General features: G+C 42.9%; 1 protein-coding gene across 2 annotated transcripts in view; it reads left to right on the top strand.

The window, feature by feature from the left end:
- The window catches only part of SCTR (secretin receptor), a 29,820-nt gene extending 10,771 nt beyond the window's left edge, over positions 1 to 19,049 (top strand). The window contains exons 4-14 of one of the 2 annotated variants that reach the window (XM_072984635.2): positions 726 to 844; positions 4,239 to 4,336; positions 5,069 to 5,204; positions 5,808 to 5,961; positions 8,483 to 8,543; positions 9,286 to 9,352; positions 9,475 to 9,566; positions 10,687 to 10,825; positions 12,441 to 12,482; positions 13,477 to 13,569; positions 18,506 to 19,049. In XM_072984635.2, coding sequence (XP_072840736.1) covers positions 726 to 844; positions 4,239 to 4,336; positions 5,069 to 5,204; positions 5,808 to 5,961; positions 8,483 to 8,543; positions 9,286 to 9,352; positions 9,475 to 9,566; positions 10,687 to 10,825; positions 12,441 to 12,482; positions 13,477 to 13,569; positions 18,506 to 18,514 — 1,010 coding nt within the window. In that variant the 3' untranslated portion in view covers positions 18,515 to 19,049. Of the gene's footprint in view, positions 1 to 725; positions 845 to 4,238; positions 4,337 to 5,068; positions 5,205 to 5,807; positions 5,962 to 8,482; positions 8,544 to 9,285; positions 9,353 to 9,474; positions 9,567 to 10,686; positions 10,826 to 12,440; positions 12,483 to 13,476; positions 14,122 to 18,505 lie in introns of those variants that run through there. The other variant, XM_020779593.3, reaches the window with a different exon arrangement.
- Positions 19,050 to 20,771: the final 1,722 nt, after the last annotated feature.

The raw sequence follows: 20,771 nt of genomic DNA, 5'->3' as shown, positions 1-20,771 counted from the left end.
CGAGCTGTCCCCAAGAGATGTGTAATTTTTTCCCCTCTCTCTCCGCATATCACAAGCTTCTAGAAATTATGTTTTGGATTTATTGGTGATTGTGGGGTCTGCCAAGGGTGCACTTCTCATCTTCCTCTTCCATTGAGGAGATCCCAGGTTCCAGGGCCAGATTAAGCTGAATCTTGAGGGTCTCACACATGTGATATCTGGTTCCAGTTAGCAGCCTAATCACTGCATGTGGGGCCAGTGGTGACTCAAGATAGCTTGCTGCTTCAAACAGAGCCCAGTTCCTCTCATGTTGCAGAAGGCTTCAAAACCTTGAATAATCTTGCTGCACGCTGGAGATACCAATCCTTGTTTTAATCTATTCCTCCATGTGGTGTTTTTTTTTTTTTTTGAAGTAGGACTCGGATGGATCAGTCTCATCCTAAAGCTCCAGATCATTGATTCTTAAAGTCTTGTCTTCCATTTTAGCCACCCTTTTTACACCTTGTACTAATGATCCTGCTGTCCCAAGTGTTTTTTGGGAAGGGGGGTTACATCCCCTCAGCATATTGAGTGGGAGTTGGGGTGGGTATTAGTGCTTTATGGCTCATAGTTCTGTACCATAACCTTGTGTAAATGTACAAAACCACAACTAACATAAATACTGTTTGGATGATATAGTAATTTTCCCACTGCTTCTTATAGCAGCCAATTAAGTGATTTATTTTGTTCCTGTCACTGCAATGCAGGGCTTATATATCGCAACTGCACCAGAGAAGGCTGGTCAGAAAAATATCCTAAACCATATATTGCTTGTGGCTTAAATGCAGAAGAAATTAATGCTCCTATAATTGAATGGGAATCTAAGGTGAGTTTGTTGGATGAGCATGACCAAAGAAGGACTTGTATGGGGTAGAAGTGGCATGAACATGGCATGACCTCCATCCCGAGGCATCCCTTCCTGATTAGATTTAAATGGGACAGTCTCCCAGTCCATTTCAGAGATGGAGGTCCCATTAAGTTCTTTGATCCCTGGAGTCTTATAGATTTGGATAGTTTTCTAATCTCTGGAAGCAAACCAAGTCCAAAATCATCAACACTGTTGTATTTACAGTTACAAGTAGAGATGGGCACAAATTTTAAAAATGAATCACCAAATTCTTCAAAAATAGCTAATTGGTCAATTTGTATTCATATGGATCAATCCCCTCAATGAACCAGAAATCAACATTTTTTAGCAATTTTTGTTTTGTTGATTCATTTGGCTGTAAAAGAGCCCCCAAGGAACCTAGAGTCAACAAAATTGCACGGAAGCTTTCTCTGACTCTCATATAAAATCTCTCCAAGTTTGGTGAAGATTGGGTTTCCCCAAGCAAGTTGCTAAAGAGCACTTTCTTGGGGTGACCCACTTTGTGCGTGTATAACTCGGATGTCCAAAACCCAAATTTCTTAAAAAATTATTAGATATTGCTGAAATAGATAGCTTATCAGAGACACTACGTGAGAACTCAAGAATAAATATTAAGAAAAGTTGGAAAATGTTTTACGACTGGGCTCAGAAACAGATATGAGTAGAGAATGTATTAGAGATTATCACATCACAGTCATGAAGTCAAGAGCTTTTTAGATATTGCACGAAAGCGAATACACCCCTGTGTATATGTTTTGTGTTTTGTTAATTCTGTTGTTTTCCCCTCCCTGTTGTTGTATTGTATAGTTGTTTGGTAATAGTTAATAAAATATATATTAAAAAAACCCCAAAACCCAAACTTCACCTAACTTGCAAGGCTTGTAGAGGAGACTCGGGAGAAGCTTCTCAGCAAATTTGGTATCTCTAGATTCTTGAGTGGTGATTTTATAGGGTTTTAAACACAAATTGACAAACTGATTTATTGATCAATCAGAACAAAATCATAAATTTGTAATGAATGAATAATCATTCTTCTGATTCATGCCCATCTCTAGTTACAATGTACAGGTGTGATAGTGAGATAATGAAGAAAGCAAACAGTGAAAATCCTTTTATTTAAAATATGGTACTGCAGGAGAACTCTGAGGATAGCATGGGCCAAGTGGGTCCTAGATCAAATCAACCTGAAAACCCTAGAAGCAAAGATCATAAATCTGAGGCTGTTATTCTTTGTGTTTCTCACAAGAAGACAAGATTTGTTGGAAAAGACCGTTATGCTAGCAAAAGCTGAAGATGACAGGAAAAGAGGAAGATCAAATATTAGATGGATTGATTCAGTAGTTATGGCCTTAAGGTTTCAAGTGCTGTTAATGATAGGACATTTTGGAGATCACTTATTCATATGTTCATCATGAGTTAGAAACGACAGCATGCAACAATAACAACTCGGAGGGTTTCCCACTAACATGATTACTGCTAGGCAGATACTTTTACAGCAGGCCTGTTTGATCTAAATCTCAAGCTTGTTGTTATGTGCCATCCAGTTGTTTTTAATATGTGGTGCCCTAATAGGGTTTTTAAGGTTTGTGAGATATTTAAGGAGTGTTTTGACTATTGCCACTTGCCAGTGAGCATCCATGGCTGAATAGGGAGTTGAGCCCAGGCCTCCTGAGTTCTAGTCCAATACTCTATCCACTATAACTCATGGCCCTCAAGCTTGAGGGGGCCTCAGATTTTGGCTGCTATTAAGTGGCATCACGAGCAGAGTGAGTGATGGGGGCTGGTCCTTTAAGACAAGCAGAGTAGTGCCTCACCAGACTCCGGCTGTCTCCAGTCAGTTGTCTCCCCTCTGCCTCCTTACCCCTATGAGTAATATAAAACCATAGTACATTCATCCTTTATGGTTTCAAAGTTTGCCCTTGGATGCTAACTAGAATCCATCAACTCCTGGTACTAGCTCAATTTTGAGGGAGAGAGGACTAGAGATGTCATCCTGCTGGGTCACAGGTAGTTATGACCTCTTCACTTTTCAGGCAGGTGGGCTTCTGTTGTCTTCAGCCCACCCCAGGCAGACGGACATGGCAGCCTCTGCTCTGGGAGAACTGTGCTCTGGGAGAACAAGTCTTAATGCAGAAGACTTGGTAGCACCAGAGGTTTCTGGGACTGATAGTGTATCGAGGGCGTAGCTCCCTTACTTCCCTTGCACAGGCACAGGTGTGCACAGACATACCTAGAACGCTGCTTACAGCTATCAAAGGAAGCAGAGGAAACGTGAGAGGATATGGCTGGATAGCCCAGTAAGTTAGGCATTTGGCTATAGAACCAGGGGGTTGGGAGTTCAATTCCTCACCATGCCTTGTGAGGGAAAAGCCAGTCTGTGCGGCCTTGGGCAAGCTGCAGAGCCCCAGATTACCCCCTGAAGAAGAGTGTGGTATCCACTTCTGTGTACTGTATACCTAGAAAATCCTGGAAAGGGTTGTCATAAGTTGGAATTCTCTTGACTGCGTGTAATTAATTACTGTATTATACTGCCATGACTGTGTTTTGGCATGCTACAGAAAGAATTGCTGGAGTAGCTCATTTTGAAGAAGCTTCATTTCACTTCCTGGAGCTGGGGAGGAAGCAAGGGCTTGGCTGTGTCCTAACCCCAGCTTGATCCCAGACTGAAGGGGAAGCTGCATTGATACCTCTCCCCAGTGAGGAAGGTTCCCTGTGGAGGCCCCATCACTGAATGAAGGCTCTTATGTTCTGCAAGAGTCTTCAAATGCCTGCTTAGTAGGAATCAAGTGTGTGCTTTGCACATGCATAAGGGGCTGCCATAGTTGCTGCTAGAAAACCTAAGATATACCTTCAGCTTCGTTGCCCTAACCTTCCGCTGCTCCCTCCTATCCCGTTCATAATATTTTCGCTCGGTTGTATTGCACTGCAGTGAGTGAGCTATCCCTCCTTGAACCCACCTGGGTTGCTGGTTTGACTTAAGCATCAGAGGCTTCTTTGTGTTAAGCACCGCTTGTTTCTGTACTTTTGTTGTGCTTCGACCTGTATGGACACAAATGTCAAGGAAAAGGTTAGGCAGACACTTGAAGCAACTTTGTCATTCATGGGTGTGTTGAATCTCTGCTCTCCAGTCTCTGCTTTTCCCAGCCCAGTTCTTCGAAGACTCTTGACACTGGGAATGATGGTGTAGTATTGTGTTGTCTTGACTTCGTTGTTAAATAGTAGATTGATATGGCTTGGTGAAGGAAGTGTAATGATAGGCTTTGGGGGATCTTATTCTTTAGTAACTCATCTCTGAAAACTCTTATTTCATTTTATGTAGCACTTCCTTGTGTTCCTGGATGTCTCTTTACAGGTGTCGTATTTGATGAAGTTGGAAAAAGTATACACAGTTGGAACCAGTATTTCCCTGGTAGCACTGACAATCGCCGTTGGTGTTCTGGCTTCTTTCAGGTGAGGAGGAAGTGCTCATTGTTTTCATTATTTATTCCTTTATTCTTTCATCTGCTTATCTGTGTTCCACTTTTCTGCTAAGAATGCCCAAGGTGGCTCAAGGCACATTAAATAAGATTATGGAGGAGCCTTGTGGCACCGTGGTTAAGCTTCAGTACTGCAGTCAAAACTCTGCTTGCAACCTGCATTCAATCCCAGTGGATTCAGGTAGGCGGCTCAAGATTGACTCAGCCTTCCATTGTTCTGAGGTCAGTAAACTGATACCCAGCAAATGGAGTGGTGGTACTTCCTTGCACCTTTCTTTCTTCTCCAGAATGCAGCACTGACGAGAGTTCTGGGAAGCAGTGCCATGTGTTGGTCGTCAGAAAGTTACAAAGGCTTTTTCTGACCAATCACTGTTGAACAGAATGGTTTTGTTGCTGTCTATTACTAGATTGGAATAAGATTGCTGTTTATGGGGGGGGGGGGTGTAGAACTTGGTGTTGGCTTCATGAGAGGTAGCTCTGTGGCAAAACACCATGACTTGCATCAAAGGTCCCCAGATCAATCCCCAGCATCTCCATTTAGAATATTTGTGTAATGGGACTTGGAAAGACCTTTGGCCGAGCTCCTGCCCTATTTGAGGTAGGTTTGAATTATCATGTGGCTGATTAGAATTCACTGAGCAATTCCTTGTTTTAAAATGTGCACAATCTTTCTCTCTCTCTCAATCTCTCTCTCTTTGGGGAACAGAAGACTTCACTGTACAAGGAATTATGTTCATATACAGCTTTTTGCTTCCTTCATTTTGCGAGCTGTGGCAAACTTCATTAAAAACCCAATACTGTCTGAGGACACTGATGATGATGCATACTGCGAATTACACATGGTAAGGCAGACGAAACTGGAAATAGTATAAATACTCAGTTCATTGCAAGGTGAAAAACAGACCAAGGTTGAACTTACAGACCATTTTGGGAAACTTTGCTGAGTCTGGGAGGTAATCCCTATCCCCGGATCTTGTGCTGCCACGTTATCTTCTGCTGGAAATACTTTGTAGGACATAAAAATGGCCAACCATGCCCTCCAGAAGCTTTGGAGGGGGGAATAGTTACTTGTTTAGAATATTCAGGCTATCTGTGCCTTTAAGAGGCCTGAAATAACATTAAAACTACAAGTGGCTAAAAGATAATTACTGTTTTTTAAAGCCTATGACGGCCTTTAAACCCCACTCAAAATAAAATTTAATGGCCAGTCATTACTGAGGGCAGTACTGGCCAGTTTCATGCTGAAACTATTGTGTTGGTTAGAAGGGTGCCACATGTAACTGGCAGGCAACCCTTTGCCTTTTTCCCTCAGTTATAAATCGACAGTGAACATACAGGCAAATGCTGAATAGAACTAGATGAGGCTCAGTATTGTAACAGCAAAGCTGCCTGAGTAAAAGGAAATAAAACTTCTTGTTCTCTATAATTTCTTTGTGTCTCCCCAGAGCAGATGTAAGATGACCATGGTCTTCATTAATTTCTGTATCATGGCTAACTACAGTTGGCTTCTTGTGGAAGGGCTTTATCTTCACTCCTTGCTGGCTATCTCCTTCTTCTCTGACAGAAAGTTCTTCTGGTGGTTTGTGGTTCTGGGATGGGGTAAGCACCCATTTGGATTTCAGTTGGTCAGAACAAGTAGGGACCTCCAGCAACAACAGGCTGCATATCCTGGATGTCTCTGTTTGCTCCATTGTTTGCTCCTTGTCCCATATGTTATGTCAGATGTTTTTAAAATTTCAGTTCCCTTTGTATGTCACACTCTTCCTTTCTGACAATTTCTCATTCTGGCTTCCTCCAGAGGAGACTTTTTTCACACAAGTCCCCTGCCTGCTCTGAAGATTCTCAGTCACCCAGGAGATGTTATCTGGAAGCTGAGTCATGGCAACTGGACTTACTTCTTGTTAGCTTGAAACATTTTGCTACTCACCCAGGTAGCTTCTTCAGTCTGAGGAGAGTAGGTAGGAGACCCCTGATATATCCTTCAGTTGGTTTCACTTTCCCCCGGTCTGAATAAGCTCTTTAGAAGGACAAAGGACTGGGGCTGAGGGATAATCCCACTTCTGGAGTCCTTCTCCACCTATTGTCATGGGTCGTTAACAGTGGTCTTTCTGGTGTGTGTGGTCCTGAACTTTCTGGGGATGGATGAAAAGGCAGCATGATAAATAGGAGAAAGATTGTATCTAAGGCCTACACCCTTGCTGAGTGAAGGATTTTCTATATGCACATGTATGGCCTCCCTGACCGCTCTCTCAAACCACCTATCTTCTCATCCAAAATGAGTACATCTTGGTTGGTCATGAAATTAGTGTCCTTTGTCCTTCAAATGAAGTAGTACTGCTGATTGTGGTCCTGATCCATTGCCCCTCCTGTACTGGGCCATTCTCCTGTTTCGTGACTGTTTTGGAGAAACCCTCAGCCCCAGTCCGTTGTCCTTCTAACAGCCTATTCAGACCAGGGGAAAGTGAAACCTATGTGGAGGGATCTTCTACCAACTCTCCTCAGACTGAAGAAGCTACTTGGATGAGTAGCAAAACATTTCAAACGAAGAAGAAAGAAGTCCAGTTGCCATGACTCAGATACAAGATCCCCTGCCTGAGGCACACAGTTTGGTGGTGGTGACTATAGAATTGGTAATCCCCTTGTGTTTTCCCAACCATTTTTTCACACACACTACATTCCACAATAAAGGGAATGATACTGTATTACTGAATCACAAGTAGTCCACCTAGAACAGTGGTCAGGGAACAGGGGTTAATTACCCCAAATGGGGTAAAAATGAAAATCCTGGGGGTAATGAGGACCCATTCCCTCCTCCTCCTCCTCTTCTGCATGGAGGGGGGTCCTTGGCAGCCCGATCGACCCCTTCCCACCCCCTTCTCCAGCCCAACTGCAACCAAACTGCGGCGGATGGCAGCCAGCGCTGGGCAGCCGAGGTGGTGGCGGCCATGGTGGAGGGCAAGGCCGGGGGCGACTGGCTGGAGTGCCCCAGCCAGGAGGAGCCTCTCCTTCCAGTGCCTGGAGAGGTGGATAGTGGCGGAGGGGGGAGGGTGTGACCATGACAGTGGCCTGGGCCAGGCTCAGCCTCCTGGCCCTGGGCTGCCGCCCCATGCCCCGTCCCTGGAGGAGCCCGTCAGGTGGCAGCGGAGCTCGCCCAGCCACGCGGCTTGCTTCAGCAGTGCTTCTGCGCTGGCTGGCCAGCCAGCCGGGCCTGGAGGAGCCTCTTGCCCTCCATGCAGCAGCTGTCATGGCGCTTTGACAGCGAGGCCCGTGGCCACCCCAGCGAGCAGCTGCCGGAGCCGGTGCCAGAGCGGGAGGTGGTGTTGGATGCCCCCGGAGGGCGAGCCACCTGCTGCTCTTCGACGGCCACCTAGGAGCTGCGCGCCGGCAGAGAAAGGGAACCGCCCCGGTGGGGCCAAGGACTGAGCGCAGCCCCACCAGGTGGCAGTGAAGGAGGTGGCGGTGGCAGCCCAGGCGGCAAGGCTTCAGCAGCAGTGATCGACTGGCCACGTGCGACCAAGATCCTTCTTTTCAAATCAAGGGGGTAATGTTGGCGTATATAAATTTTTTAGGGGGTAAAAGTTAAAAAAGTTCCTTGACCCCTGACCTAGAAGCATACTATCTTTCTAGCTTTCTTTTCCTCAATCCCTGCTACCTCCACTTTTATTCCTCTCACCGACTTTCCTCGCTTTTGATTTGTCACCCTCCTCTCAACCATTTCCCTCTCTTCTACTTCTCTGTGTTTCCTCCTTCTCACCATTTTTCCTTTGTCTCTTACTCTCCTTCATTCAGCTTTCAAGGAGCAAAAGTAACCTACCTAGGGCGTGCTTCCACCGTGTAGCTGAAAAAATTGCAAAATTGAAGGAAGCCTTGAAAGTACATGCAGCAATTCTCAGAAATACCTTTTCCATGAGTTTCCCCCCTTTTTTGTATGGAATGGGGGCTATTTTAAGAAGGTTAGGCACTTGTGAATATCCCATGATTTCCCCAGCTGTGTTGGAACCTTCCGTTTGTTTGCGTGTTGTCTCATTTTTCCTCCAGATTGTTTGGCACAGGAGATCTGGGATTTACTGTTATCTCTCCAAATATTTCAACTAAAATAACTCTGCTTTCTCCACTGCAGGCACCCCCAGCTTATTTGTAATCATATGGGTTGTAGCCAGACTGTTACATGAGAATGTTGGGTAAGCAACATTTCCACGAAATCTTTCAAAATTCATCATTTATTTGGGTCACTACAATTATGTTCCCATGAAATCTTTAACAGATGGTTTCAGATCACTGCAATCCTATTTGTTTGCAATATTCAGAAATTCTTAAACTAGGAAAATATTCTGAGATAACCTTACAATAGCAAACCCAATGAGCTGTCCGTGATTTGTTCCTTCCTGCTGATTGATGCCGCCTCAAAAGAAAAACAAAAATATTGTGTTCAAGAAACAGGAAGTGGTTCTAGAGATTCACTATAAAATAAAGAGCTGTGTGGCTTCCAGGCCTCTAAATTTTGTCTTAACAGCATTATTTCCATGTGGTATTAGAGATAAATCCAGCAGGCTGTAGACCAATTTTAAGCATTTTTGAGAGTTGATAAAACCACAACAGTAGGAAGAGCTGCAAGTTCCTGTTCTGTGGTATTAGATTATTTCAGACTTTTTGAAAAGTTCATCTAAAACTGTAAAAAATCTTTTTCTAACAAAAAAAAACACATCAGAAAATTATGCCTCTGCTTCTTGTAATGCACACTTGAGATTCCTAAGTGTTACATGAACATATGTAATTTTCACATTTTGGGGCAAATGATGATGGATGCCAAACCCTGTCTGATAGCCATGTTGTTGTGTAATACTTTTCTTCTGGGGCATTAAGTTTTTTCAGCTTGATTCACCAGCAAGCACTGAATGCAGTCATCTTTCAATGTCTTTACAGATGTTGGGATACTCATCTTACATACGTGCGTTGGTTCATCCAAGGCCCTGTTCTGGCCTCCATTGTTGTAAGTCTGTTTTACAAATATAGATTTCCAAGATACAACTGAACTGAAGAATAACTTCAGTATAGTGTTACTGTTTTTTTAAAACAAGTGAACGTAATACCAATTTTTGGTGGATTTTGCAGATTAATTTCATACAGTTCATTAATATTGTAAGAATTCTAATGAGCAAACTTAGATGGCCAGATGGAAGGGGCAAGGATTCCAGTCAATACAAGTAAGTTTATGTCTTTACTCAGCATCATGGATAAGTACAAGAGAAACTTTTGCTGTTGCCCTTTTGACAAAGTTTGAGCTGTTGGCTGCCAGCCCAATTACCAGTGTATCGCAAATAGGCTAAAATCCTGTTGTGCACCTCCATGTGTGTAACAGTGATATCATCACCAGTGGCATATAAGCACTGATTAAAGGCTTCTTTTGGTGACTGTTGCACTGTATACAGGTCACATGCACCCTGAAATTGGCTTTAATGTGCAGTGATTTGCTGCTGCTGCTGCTGCTGACATCATCACTGTTGTGCATGCAAGGTGGTCCAACAGGATTTCAGTAATGACTGATAAGTTTTCCCAACAGTCATCATCCCAGCTGGCCTGTACTTTTGTTTTGAGCTGACATATCTTTATGTTCATGTATGTAGTAGCAGCAGAGCATAACAATGGGTGCAAAACATCAGGCTCTTGGGGGGAAAAAGAGCTGCATTCTTATCTTGAAGAAGACAGCAGTCTTGCTAGAGGGCTGCAAATCAGGCCTGCATGTGGCATCCCAGTGTGGCATAGGCAATACAGTGCCCCCTAGATACAGTGGGCTAGAACTCCTATAACTTCTAACTATTGGCCATGTTGTGTGGGGCTGATGTGAGCTGTAGTCCAAAAGAGTATACAATGTTACCTTTTTTTGTGAGAGGAAGGGGTAGGGGAAAACAGGCGTGTATATACAGTAATTTCTAGTTGCACTACCAAAATTTGCAAATATGTAGTTGCAAAAGAGAGAGAGAGAGAGAGAGAGAGAGAGACCTAAAGCGTTCTCGAAGACAAGGCTGCATTGCTTCCCTTGCTCAGGAGACCACTGAACCTATTGATGCGCAGTCATTTGCATATTCTCATTGTTGCAATGGAGCATGGGGGGTTGGAACCTTTGGGCCCTAATTGTTTGGGCCTCTCATTCGCATCGGACCCATCCAGCATGACAAGTGGTGATGGATTATGGGATCTGTAGTCCAGAACCTCTGGAGGAGCAAGTGCTCTCCACCTCAGTGTAGGTTCACTCCATATACTGAGGCCATTATTAGGTGTGCTACTTCTCCTGTTTTGCTCACTTCTCTTTGTCCTCGCTCCTAGGAGACTTGCTAAATCAACGCTGGTCCTCATTCCTCTCTTTGGAGTCCACTACATCATCTTTGCATTTTTCCCTTTTGATACTGCAAATGGCACGTTGGAGATTCAGGCTCTGTTTGAAAAAGCCATCGGCTCTTTCCAGGTAGTTCATTTTTCATTTATTGAAAGATCTGCAGCTCCTTCTTCAGGTGAAATGTTCCTACCCTTCTTTCACCACTGAAACTGAGAGTATCATAAGCTTTTTATTCTTTTCCAAGCTTGTATGTTTAGAGTGCACATGAAGTGCAATACAGAGAGGGTGTGTTCCTAACATGGTGTCACAATGTTCCAAAGAGATGTGTCATGGTAAATGTTGAAGTGCAGGTGTGCTGATCATGGCAGTCTTCCTTACCACACCCTTGAGGGGTTTCCTCAGTTTTCAGGAAGCTGTGTTGAGCATACTGACAAAACCAATAGTTCCCTTCTCTGCTAGAAGCATTTTTAAAAAACTAATGAGTCTTAATTGCCATTCGAGACCAAGCCACCCAGAGACATTTTCTGGAATAAGGGGTAGTTAGTATATAGATGGTGTGAACTCCTGTTTCCTGCCAGCTGTTGTGAGGAATTTAGGTACATTCTGGATGAGACGGAAACTGGAGATAGATGGGGAAATGATGTTACCACCCTTGCAAAATAAATAAATAAATTGGTGCTTAGACTCTATAAACATTGTCTACATCACAAGGACAAAGGTTATCAGGCAAATACACATTCAGGCTAGACAATCAGGCAGTCCTTCTTTGCTGTCCTGAATCAACAGTCCAGATGTGTTCTCAAACCCACTTTATGGGTCCAGGCAGAAGTAGCAGAGGACATTTCTGTTTCAGGCCACTGAGCCATCAAGCCCAGTTGACAATACAAGAGTATTGTCAACTCTGAGTGGCAGCAGCTTTCTGGGGTATCAGGCAAGATTTGTTCTAAGCCCTACCTGGAGACTTATGCTAATTCCCATTTTAGTACTAACCAGGCTCTTCCCTGTTTAACATCTAAAATCAGAGGATTCAAGGTGGTGGTAGTAGTAGTTTTCCCATAGAACGAAGTTGCTCAGTGAGTTATTAAATAAAAAGACAATATTGATTGTAGAAAAATTATATTGAAATCAAATTTGCAGCAAGGTTTATCCATACTGCATAGTCCTTATTCAATCCTTTGGTCACACATAGTAATATCAATAGGTTCAGTCCAGTAAATCTTTGTCCTTGTTAAATCCGTCTGACAGCATTCCTTCTTATTCCTCTGATCCACGCCACAAGGTTGAATGCTGGAACTGCTGGCTTTATTCCACCTTCATTGGTTTCTTTACACAGCTGTTACAAGTATTACTACATATCTTGTCTCTTCACAGCTGCTAAATCAGTATTTAACAATATTTCTTTACAGTGATTCTTACAAATGCTTACAGCATTTATAAGTTCTTACATATTGTTTTACAAAACTGTATTAACAATTCTACTCAGGTTCTTGCCAGACCTGTCAACTTTACTCCCACATAGATATGTATGGGATTGCCTAGAAAGTCTCTGTCTGTGTGCATTTTATTTACTTTCTTTATATCTCACCTTTCTTCCAATACAGGAGCACAATGCTGTGTACAACAATGGGGAAAAAAACAAGAATACATGCAGTATTTTCTTGATGTTCCATTTTTATTCCACAATGACTGAACATGGTGTTTGCATTGTATATCACATAATTAAAATGGAATTCTTTTGTTTCAGGGCTTTGCTGTGGCTGTGCTTTATTGTTTTCTAAATGGCGAGGTGAGCTTCCCACATACTGAATGACTAAAATGGTAGACAGAGGGAATGTATATAGGAAAGCTCCTAAGATAATGTGTTGTGGATGTGATGGAATCCACTAGCTAAACATTTTTGTGTCAGGCTCCTATTGAAGATACAGAGCATAAACAATTAAAAAAGAAGGCAAATCTGTTCTTTAGGGCAGGACTGGGGGAAATCCCCCGGGAGTAGGTCAAATCCAAACCTCCAGACCTCGTGGTCCGACACTCAGGGCTGCTGTTCCCAGACAACTTTATATGCTTTACTTTCAAGTGTTGGTGTTTTCTTCAGGGTTTGGAAGAATTATGTTTTGGACCATAGCTCCTGGTATCTCCCAGCCGTCAGGGCTATGTTGGCTTGACACCTCTGAGAGTTCAAATAAGGCCTGGGCTATTTCACATGATGAGGCCCCCCTCATTGTTTGAGAAGAGAGGGTAAAATGTATTTTAATGTAAAGAATGGCAAGTTTTTTTTTAATTAATTCATAGAATGCACAATAGTATAAATTTATTTATCTCTACCTTTAGGCTGAGGTGAAGCCCTCACCCCATGAAGTAGGGTCTGGTCCAAATGGCCCTTCCGCTCCCTGTAGGGCCTGATACTGGCTGGAACATTTTGGGTAGTGTGGGGCAAGAAAGTAACTTTTCCAAGCTCTGCTGTTTTGTCTTTCCTGCTAAGCCCACCCACCCAACTACAAAAGCACAGTTAGACTTTCACATAAAGAGCTGATAGAGACCAGGGATCTCCTAAATCAGCTCACAGTACTGGTGGGTCAGGTGGCCAACACTGCACCACATGCATCTCCTACAGTTCCACAGATTATCAAGAGGCTATGGAGTAAGTTGTTGATGAAGCTTTTTAGCCCATTCCCCCAAATACTGAGCTGGAACATGGTCTACCCTGCCAGCACCTTCAGATTCTCTTGGGAAAATCTGTCGGCCTCACAACCCCAATCTGAAAAACTTTTTTTGTTTAGGTCCAGCAGGAGTTTCAGAGGAGATGGCGACAGTGGCACTTACGGAAACAAGTCCATTCACACAAGCATCACAGCTCCTCCTTTCATAATGAAGTAAGTGGACTCACACAAGTGCTGCAGCTGATGAAGCTCAACCCCCAAGGGGATCGAAGGCTCTCTGCCCGCAGCCTGAGCAACATGTAATCAGTCTAGTTCGAGCTGGGGGAAATGCTAATTGCTCGCTCAGAGCTAACTGAAAAGCTCATGGCTTACCTCGTCAGGCATGGCGATTATGGATCTAAATGTGCCTCTTAAAATTAGCTCTCTCTGGAGCCTAACTTGAGTTATCGCCTGAATTGTACTAATGGCTGAAGTATTTTGCAAAAAAAAAAAAAAAAAAGATGGACGAAGATTCATTTCCCAATCACGGAAGAGTACCCTTCTCCACCTTGTTGTACTTATTTTCCTTCTGACTTTAGCTGAATAAGAGTGCCGCATTTAAAGGAAAGTTTTTTTAAAAAAGTTATTTTGTTCCAGTAAAAGGATTGGATTGCACGTCATAGTTTGAGGATGACATGACTTACAAGCTGTGTATGATCCTTGAGAAAATGTTGATTTTTCCTGAGTTATTATTCTGTTGAATAAAAACATCCTTTTAAATTACAAGAATAGCAGCAGCACAGCCGCCACCAGCTACCATGATGGCAAGGGGAATATTTTTCCACCTGCAGTTTTGAAAAAACTGATCCTTTCAGACCTTTGAAACATTCATAATTCAATGAGTTGCAGCCCATGTTACTGTAGTACACTCTATGAGGAGCTCTCTCTATGTTCCTTCATCTTATGCAGGAAAGAATTTGGGTTGCCAGATGGATATCAAATCCCTTTACCTTGTACCCTAGTTTTCTGTTGCCTTTTGTGCCTGATTCGTGGTATGGCTTTTGACCTTAAAAATCCTGCAGAGAGCTTGGGTCTTGCAAGCCAGGGGGTGGGAAACCTGTACTCCTTCAGATGTTATTTTACTACAATCCCCATCATTCCTGACTCTTGGCTATGTTAGTTGATGCTAATGGGATGTGAAGGTCAAACAATATATGGAAGGCTACATATTCTTTCCCCTTTCTTAATGTAAATTTTCTTTTCCTTGACAAACTACTGTGATCTCTTCAGTCAATTCAAACTATGCCCCTGAACAATACGATCTCAGTGCAAAATTGGAACAACAAACACAGGCAGAATGGCATTTATTGGCAGCTTCCCAAGTGTTGTGGAACTGTCTTTTGGGGGTGGGTGGTGGGTGGGGAGACTCACCAAAGCATTGTTTTGAATGTGTTGCTCCTTGTTTGAATGTGGGCACGTTTTGCCATCTGCTTTTGATGGGTCACATTTATATTTTGGTAAGTGCATTGACCTGTGTTTTACTCACACAATGTGGAGCAGGAGGACAGTTGTGTTAGTGCTGGTTGTGAGATCAGTCATACAACAGGGAGCATTCTACAGGTTGAGGATGTGGAAGTTATGCAATTGTCCTGCTGCTCCTCATTCCCTGAATAGGGTACTAGACATAAGTAAATAAATATGAATAATGGCAATGATTTGAGATAACACAGTTTCAGTAATATGCTGTATCTTAAGTGCATGGACAACTCTAGTTTCCTTATATAGAGGCAAAACTCTCTGAGGAAACTGACTATGGCTTAATAAGAAACAATAAACTTCCTATTATTCAGCAAATAAAATGGTTCAGGCAACACTTACAGAGCAGACTGTACTACAAGTCTTCCTCAGCAGACAACCCCTTAAATTTACTTCAACTGGCACTTACTGTCTCAATCTATTCAGACTCATGTAGGTTGCCATATATCCAGCAGTATCAGACTGTGCTTTGGGGGTATCTGTGCAGAGTGCCTCTCAGTGAAAACACTGCCCTGGCCTTATTTTTCCTTCCCTGCAGAGTGCACCTCTGTGCTCTTATGATGCAACTTCAGCAGCACCCACCATCTAGCAAGAGGAAGGACAGCTTGACATTTCCTTGTTTCTTGGGTGCTGCCACATGGGGTTGGGGCCCCTGAGCTGCTGCTTCTGTTGCACGCAGTCTGAGCCGAGGCCTCCATATAGAAGGGTGAGGAGTTTTGGAGTGGTAGAACAGTGTAGATTAACAAGCACTCAGGAAACCATTCGAGGACCATTTCATTTGCCTGTGTGGGTAAACCCTAAAAGTTAAAACAAAACAATGACTCTCTCTCTCTCTTACTCCTGCGTATTGGGGATGGAAAGAATACTGGCTGAATCCCTCAGTTCTTGCCAGTAGAGGCTGTCTTGACACCAGGAGGCACCTTGAGAGAAAATCCTCACCTCCACTTCAGAGGGAGACAAGAAGAGTGATCTCCCCCCCTTCTCTCATTTGCATGTCTCTTGAGCCCCTTCCTTTTGAAAAGCAAAACACACAAAGCAACTATAACAAGGCTGCCTGATTGTCGAGAAAGATTTTGAAAAATATCTCCTCGTACTTCAGATTCTTAAATCCAGTTGCCCTCATACTCATTTTGGGAAATGTGCACAGTTTGCACCATTGAGAAAGGTTGCACTATTTTGTGTAAATAGGCAATTTTGTGCAGCATTGGGGTTTTTTTGTGGGGGTCAAAACGTTGCTTCTGGTGATATGAGAACTCTGTCAAAAACACCAGGAATTTCCTCCCTGACAGAAGAAGGAGGTTGCAATTCCTCATCCTTGCAAGGGCCAGACAAGGGGGAGGATTTTCATGCTGTGTGTTGTGTTACAAGAGATCCAGGGGATCCCTAGCTCCCTATTTAATGTAACTGTCCCTCTTTGAGTCTTTATTCATGGCACCCTTTTTTGTTGTGGCTATGCTGCTAGTCAGGGGAGGGAAGGTCATCCCCATGCTAATTAGACCCTGGCTGGAATCTTTTGCATTTTTTTGGTATAGTTCTGTAACAATCCTACTACTGTCTCTTGTGTTGCTTGGCCTTTTGATACCCATTGATAAATAAATGGAGGGAAGAACAACTATATTTATTTATATCTTTTTCTACTTCAGCATGTTCATGTGTGCACACAGGCACATACACAGCCACCCACACTTGCATAGGTGACTGATCTGTGGCTCAGCCACAGTGAGTTCTCAGCCACCAGGTCCTATGCCACCATATTGTATTTCTTTAAGGTACAGGAAGATGCAGATGTATTTGTTCCGACAAGGCTACCCATGGGAATGGCTGCCCCTTTGGAATTTTTATATACATCGTCACTCAGCTGAATGGTTGCCTGGAGCAATGTTTGTGTGCTCAGTTAGCCAAGCTCAAATCTGGAGTTAAAACAAAAAGATGGTTATCTCCAGATGAGAGATCAGTAAACAGACTCTGAATGGGGGTGGTGGGGATGGTGGCCACATGTAAATTTCTACAACACAGTAAGGGTAGTTTCTCTCCTGAAAATAAAAATGTTACACACACCCAGAAGAGTCAGAAGTCTGTAGAGTCACTGAAAAAATCCAAATTAAAATTGTGATTAACCAAGTACCATCATTCGTAATCTTTGAAGAGTTCCTGTTTCTTGTCTTCCATCAAACTGGCAAATGGTACTATATTAGCTCTGGCCTAGCTTCTGACAGCACTCGTTCACTTTTTTTTTTTAGTTTTTGTGTTTTATTAATTGATTGGTAAATAAATATGCTCATTTAGCTGTGACTTCACAGCTCACAGGACATTTCTCTGAGGCCCATAATGCTGAAGAAATCATCTTAATTCATAGGAGAGCAAGATAGGTGAATGGTTCTGTCTCTAATCTTGTGTGGTACTTTTAAGTACAGTATCTGCAGCTTCTCTAGTGTGATTGTCTCTAGTGAAGAACCCCTGGCACAAAGAGTTAGAATGGTGTGTAAGCCCAGTTTAGGTATCTGGCTGAGAAGCCAGAGGTTGGGAGTTCGATTCTCCACTGTGCCTACTGTGAGTAGAGCCAATCTGTGTAGTCATGGGCAAACTGAATAGTTCCAGGGTGGCCCCAGAAAAAGAGAATGGTAAAACACTTCTGAGTATCCTTTAGCTAGAAAACCCTGGGAAGGGTTGCCATAAGTCAGAATTGACTTGGTGGCACATTATTATTAAACACGGGGTAGGCATATTCATCTTACCAGAGGTGCCTGGCCCATTTGGACCCTCCCCGCAGAACCAGCCGATCCACTTACCACTCCCTGCATGGTGCGCACAGCCAGTGTTGTTCCCATTGAACCAATCCAGGAAATAGCCCGATTGATGCTTCCCCACCTCCCTGCACAGCCAACCTCTCAGTAGCTAAGCAGTGAGACTTGTCTTCCCGCCTCCTCACCATATTGGTCGGCAGTGCAGGGAGGCAGGGAATGACAGTTCAGGGTGAGTCTGGTTTAGCCACACACCTGTGGTGCCAATACTAATATTCATATCCCCCGGGACATGTCCCATGTCTAATTATGATTATTATTAAGTCTAAACAGGGTAGGTAGGTAGAAACGACATCACACATTTATACAGAATGTCGTAAATTAAGTGGCTAGATTTGGGTATGGAATAAAATTAGTAGAACCTAGCTTTCAATATAATAACATGCATTATACTCTTTGGTTGATATCCTTTGTAGAATTAGGCTCCTTTAATTCCACTAATTTCTGTTCAATTTTTACACAGCCATAAACAGTTATATAGATATTGCATTACATTACACTGTATCTTATTGTAGTAACTGAGATGATCAGACCTAGGCACTGATATTATGGATATAATTTTAGGTTGGCTGCAGTGTGCATGTATTATAATTTGTTGCTATTTTCTTTAACATTTTACATAAAACTTACACAAAAATAAATGTAAAAGATTGGGGAAAAAAACGAGCAAAACGTTAAGAAAAGGAAACAATGACAGGGTAAAAATGTATCAGGCAAAAAAAAAAAAACAGAAAAAGAAGACAAAAAAGCAATCTTTCTAAATGTCAGCTGTCCGCGTCTTGCATCGAGGCTACTACATTTGGCCATCATCATGTCCTTATTTCCAACAACAGTTAACCTGATGCCCCTGGGATGACTGCAAGCACATTGCAATGAAGAGTGTGAAGTCTTACCATCCTTCATCACTGGAAATAGATAGGAAAGTATTCGCCCACTATATGACTGTGCATACTATACAGTAGTTCTGTGGGTATCTGGATAAAGTTCAGTCTTCAAAGTGAAATCCGGTCTCAGCTCTCTGTATACTGGATTGCAGTGCTCTATAATTATGTGCCACTGAAATGGTGCCATGTTGTGCTGGAATATGGTGTTACTGACCCATGTTCCAATAGTTCTCCTAAAAACCCAAGTATCTTATTATCTTGGCTTGGGAGAAAAGCTGGGAAACACTAATAATGCCTAGTAAATGTTCAGGAACTGAGAAAGTATTTTGTATGAGGCTTCCATGTGTCGTGCAGTGTCACATCTAAACTCTGCAGCTTTCTTGTATCTTCACCCCTGTACGGATTTTGTAGTCCTGATGCACCACCTAACAAGTCCTTACTTTGCATTTTTAAGTAATGTGTCCTTCAATTATATACAGCAGTAGGAAACTTCACACCACTTTGTCTTCTTTGCATAAATTATTCTGTAGCACAGACATCTGGCTCCCTTGGGATCCATTCTCTGGCTCCTTTTCTGTTCCATTTTGTGCAAATATAAATGTGGTACCTCTATTACATTAATGTCCACAGCTAATGGCTAACAATTAGTCTTTCTTGTAAACTGTGACAGCAAATTATACAGTTCATCAGTTCCAGAAGTATTTTATTGGACATTTAACATTCAGGTCCTAGCTCTCATCCTATATTTCTTTAATTTTTTAGAAAATGTTTATAGTTTAGAAAAGCTAAACATTTCAAAATCACATGATGAAACAACAACACATTAGAGACAAAAACTGTATGTAGTTCAGCAGTGGTACTATTACTCTGTCCAGCATTTTCTGACAAAATACCCTTTAACAAGAGTTGAATTGTATGCGTACAGAAGACTCAGGTATGCAATGCCATTTAGGGCTATTTCAGACTCAGCTCAAAATGGGTCTTTAATGTGTTTTAACCTCCATGGGATAATCCTGAAAGCCTCAGTTCAATACACAGCCCACATCTAATGTATACCTGATGCCTTACCCCAGGGTCCAGTTGTTAGAAAAAGTCTGAATGATGCACACTCAGTCAGCTCATGTGAAGGAAGTTTTGAGTATTCAAACCCAGGTGAGGAAGAACCATTATCTCCAGAAGGGAGGTTCTCTCTGAAAATGAAGGGGCAGCTTGTTTAGCCAAGAAGGTTCTTTCTTTTATTTTTCCTTTCCTCTCTTTTTTGGACAGATCACTGAAGTTGGCAGTAGCAGGGGACAATACAGCCTGAGTGCAGCATGATGCCCATGGGTTACATGTTGCAAACCTCTGGGAAAAGCCCATGCAGTGCTGGCAGCCATTATAGGTATACTGTATATTACCTGTAGTATCAGAGGCCGTATATCTTTGTAGCACTTGTGGTCTTCCCACAGGCAAGTGCTTGTGCACTCTGGGAAGAGAATGCTGGACTAGATAAGCCTTTGGTCTAACTCAGAATAGTTCTTCTTGTGTAGTTAGCTATAAGGACTGGGTACCTCCTGTACCTAGATTACTGACTGGTAATAACAAGTGATGTAAGATGGGCATGGACCACAATTTGGCTGCACAGCTGTTCAGCTGGTGCCCTGGCTTCCCTTGCCCCAGCTTGTCTGGCAGGACCCCACTCAGAGGCAGCACCCGGAGGAGAAGCTGAGGTGCCCATGGAACAGCTGTGTAGCCGAACCACCAAACCACCATTTCAGCCCGTCTCCAATTTTGGCCCAAAGAAAAAAATTGCAACAGGCGTCCCCAGGCTTAGTGAGTGGTTGCTCGGAGAAACTATATCATGCAACAATACAATACAGGTCTGAGCCAGGCAGCACGCTCGTGGCTAAGCAGCGGTGATTTTATCTTTATTTTATTTAATTTTATATGGTGTTATTGTTTTTATTTAGTTGAAGTTGCTCTTTTACTTTCCGGCTGGAGGCATGATTTTAACCTTGGCAAAAGGAAGCACAGAGATAATGACCGCTGGAGCTGCCGAGAGACATACCTGTTGCCAGAAATACCTGTTGCCTCTGTATTATACAATTGAAGCCTTGGAAAGAAAACAGAAGGAAAAATAACACCATTACTCCTTCTTAAACACCAGAGAGGAGATCCAGCATAAGCACTAATCCCCAGGAGTCGCCAATAAGCTACTCTCTCATGTAAGAAAAAC

Source organism: Pogona vitticeps, chromosome 1 (assembly GCF_051106095.1).
Source record: "Pogona vitticeps strain Pit_001003342236 chromosome 1, PviZW2.1, whole genome shotgun sequence".
In the NCBI taxonomy this organism is placed as follows: Eukaryota; Metazoa; Chordata; class Lepidosauria; order Squamata; family Agamidae; genus Pogona; species Pogona vitticeps.
Note: the sequence above shows the minus strand (reverse complement) of the source record. Positions and strands in the feature narration are given on the sequence as shown.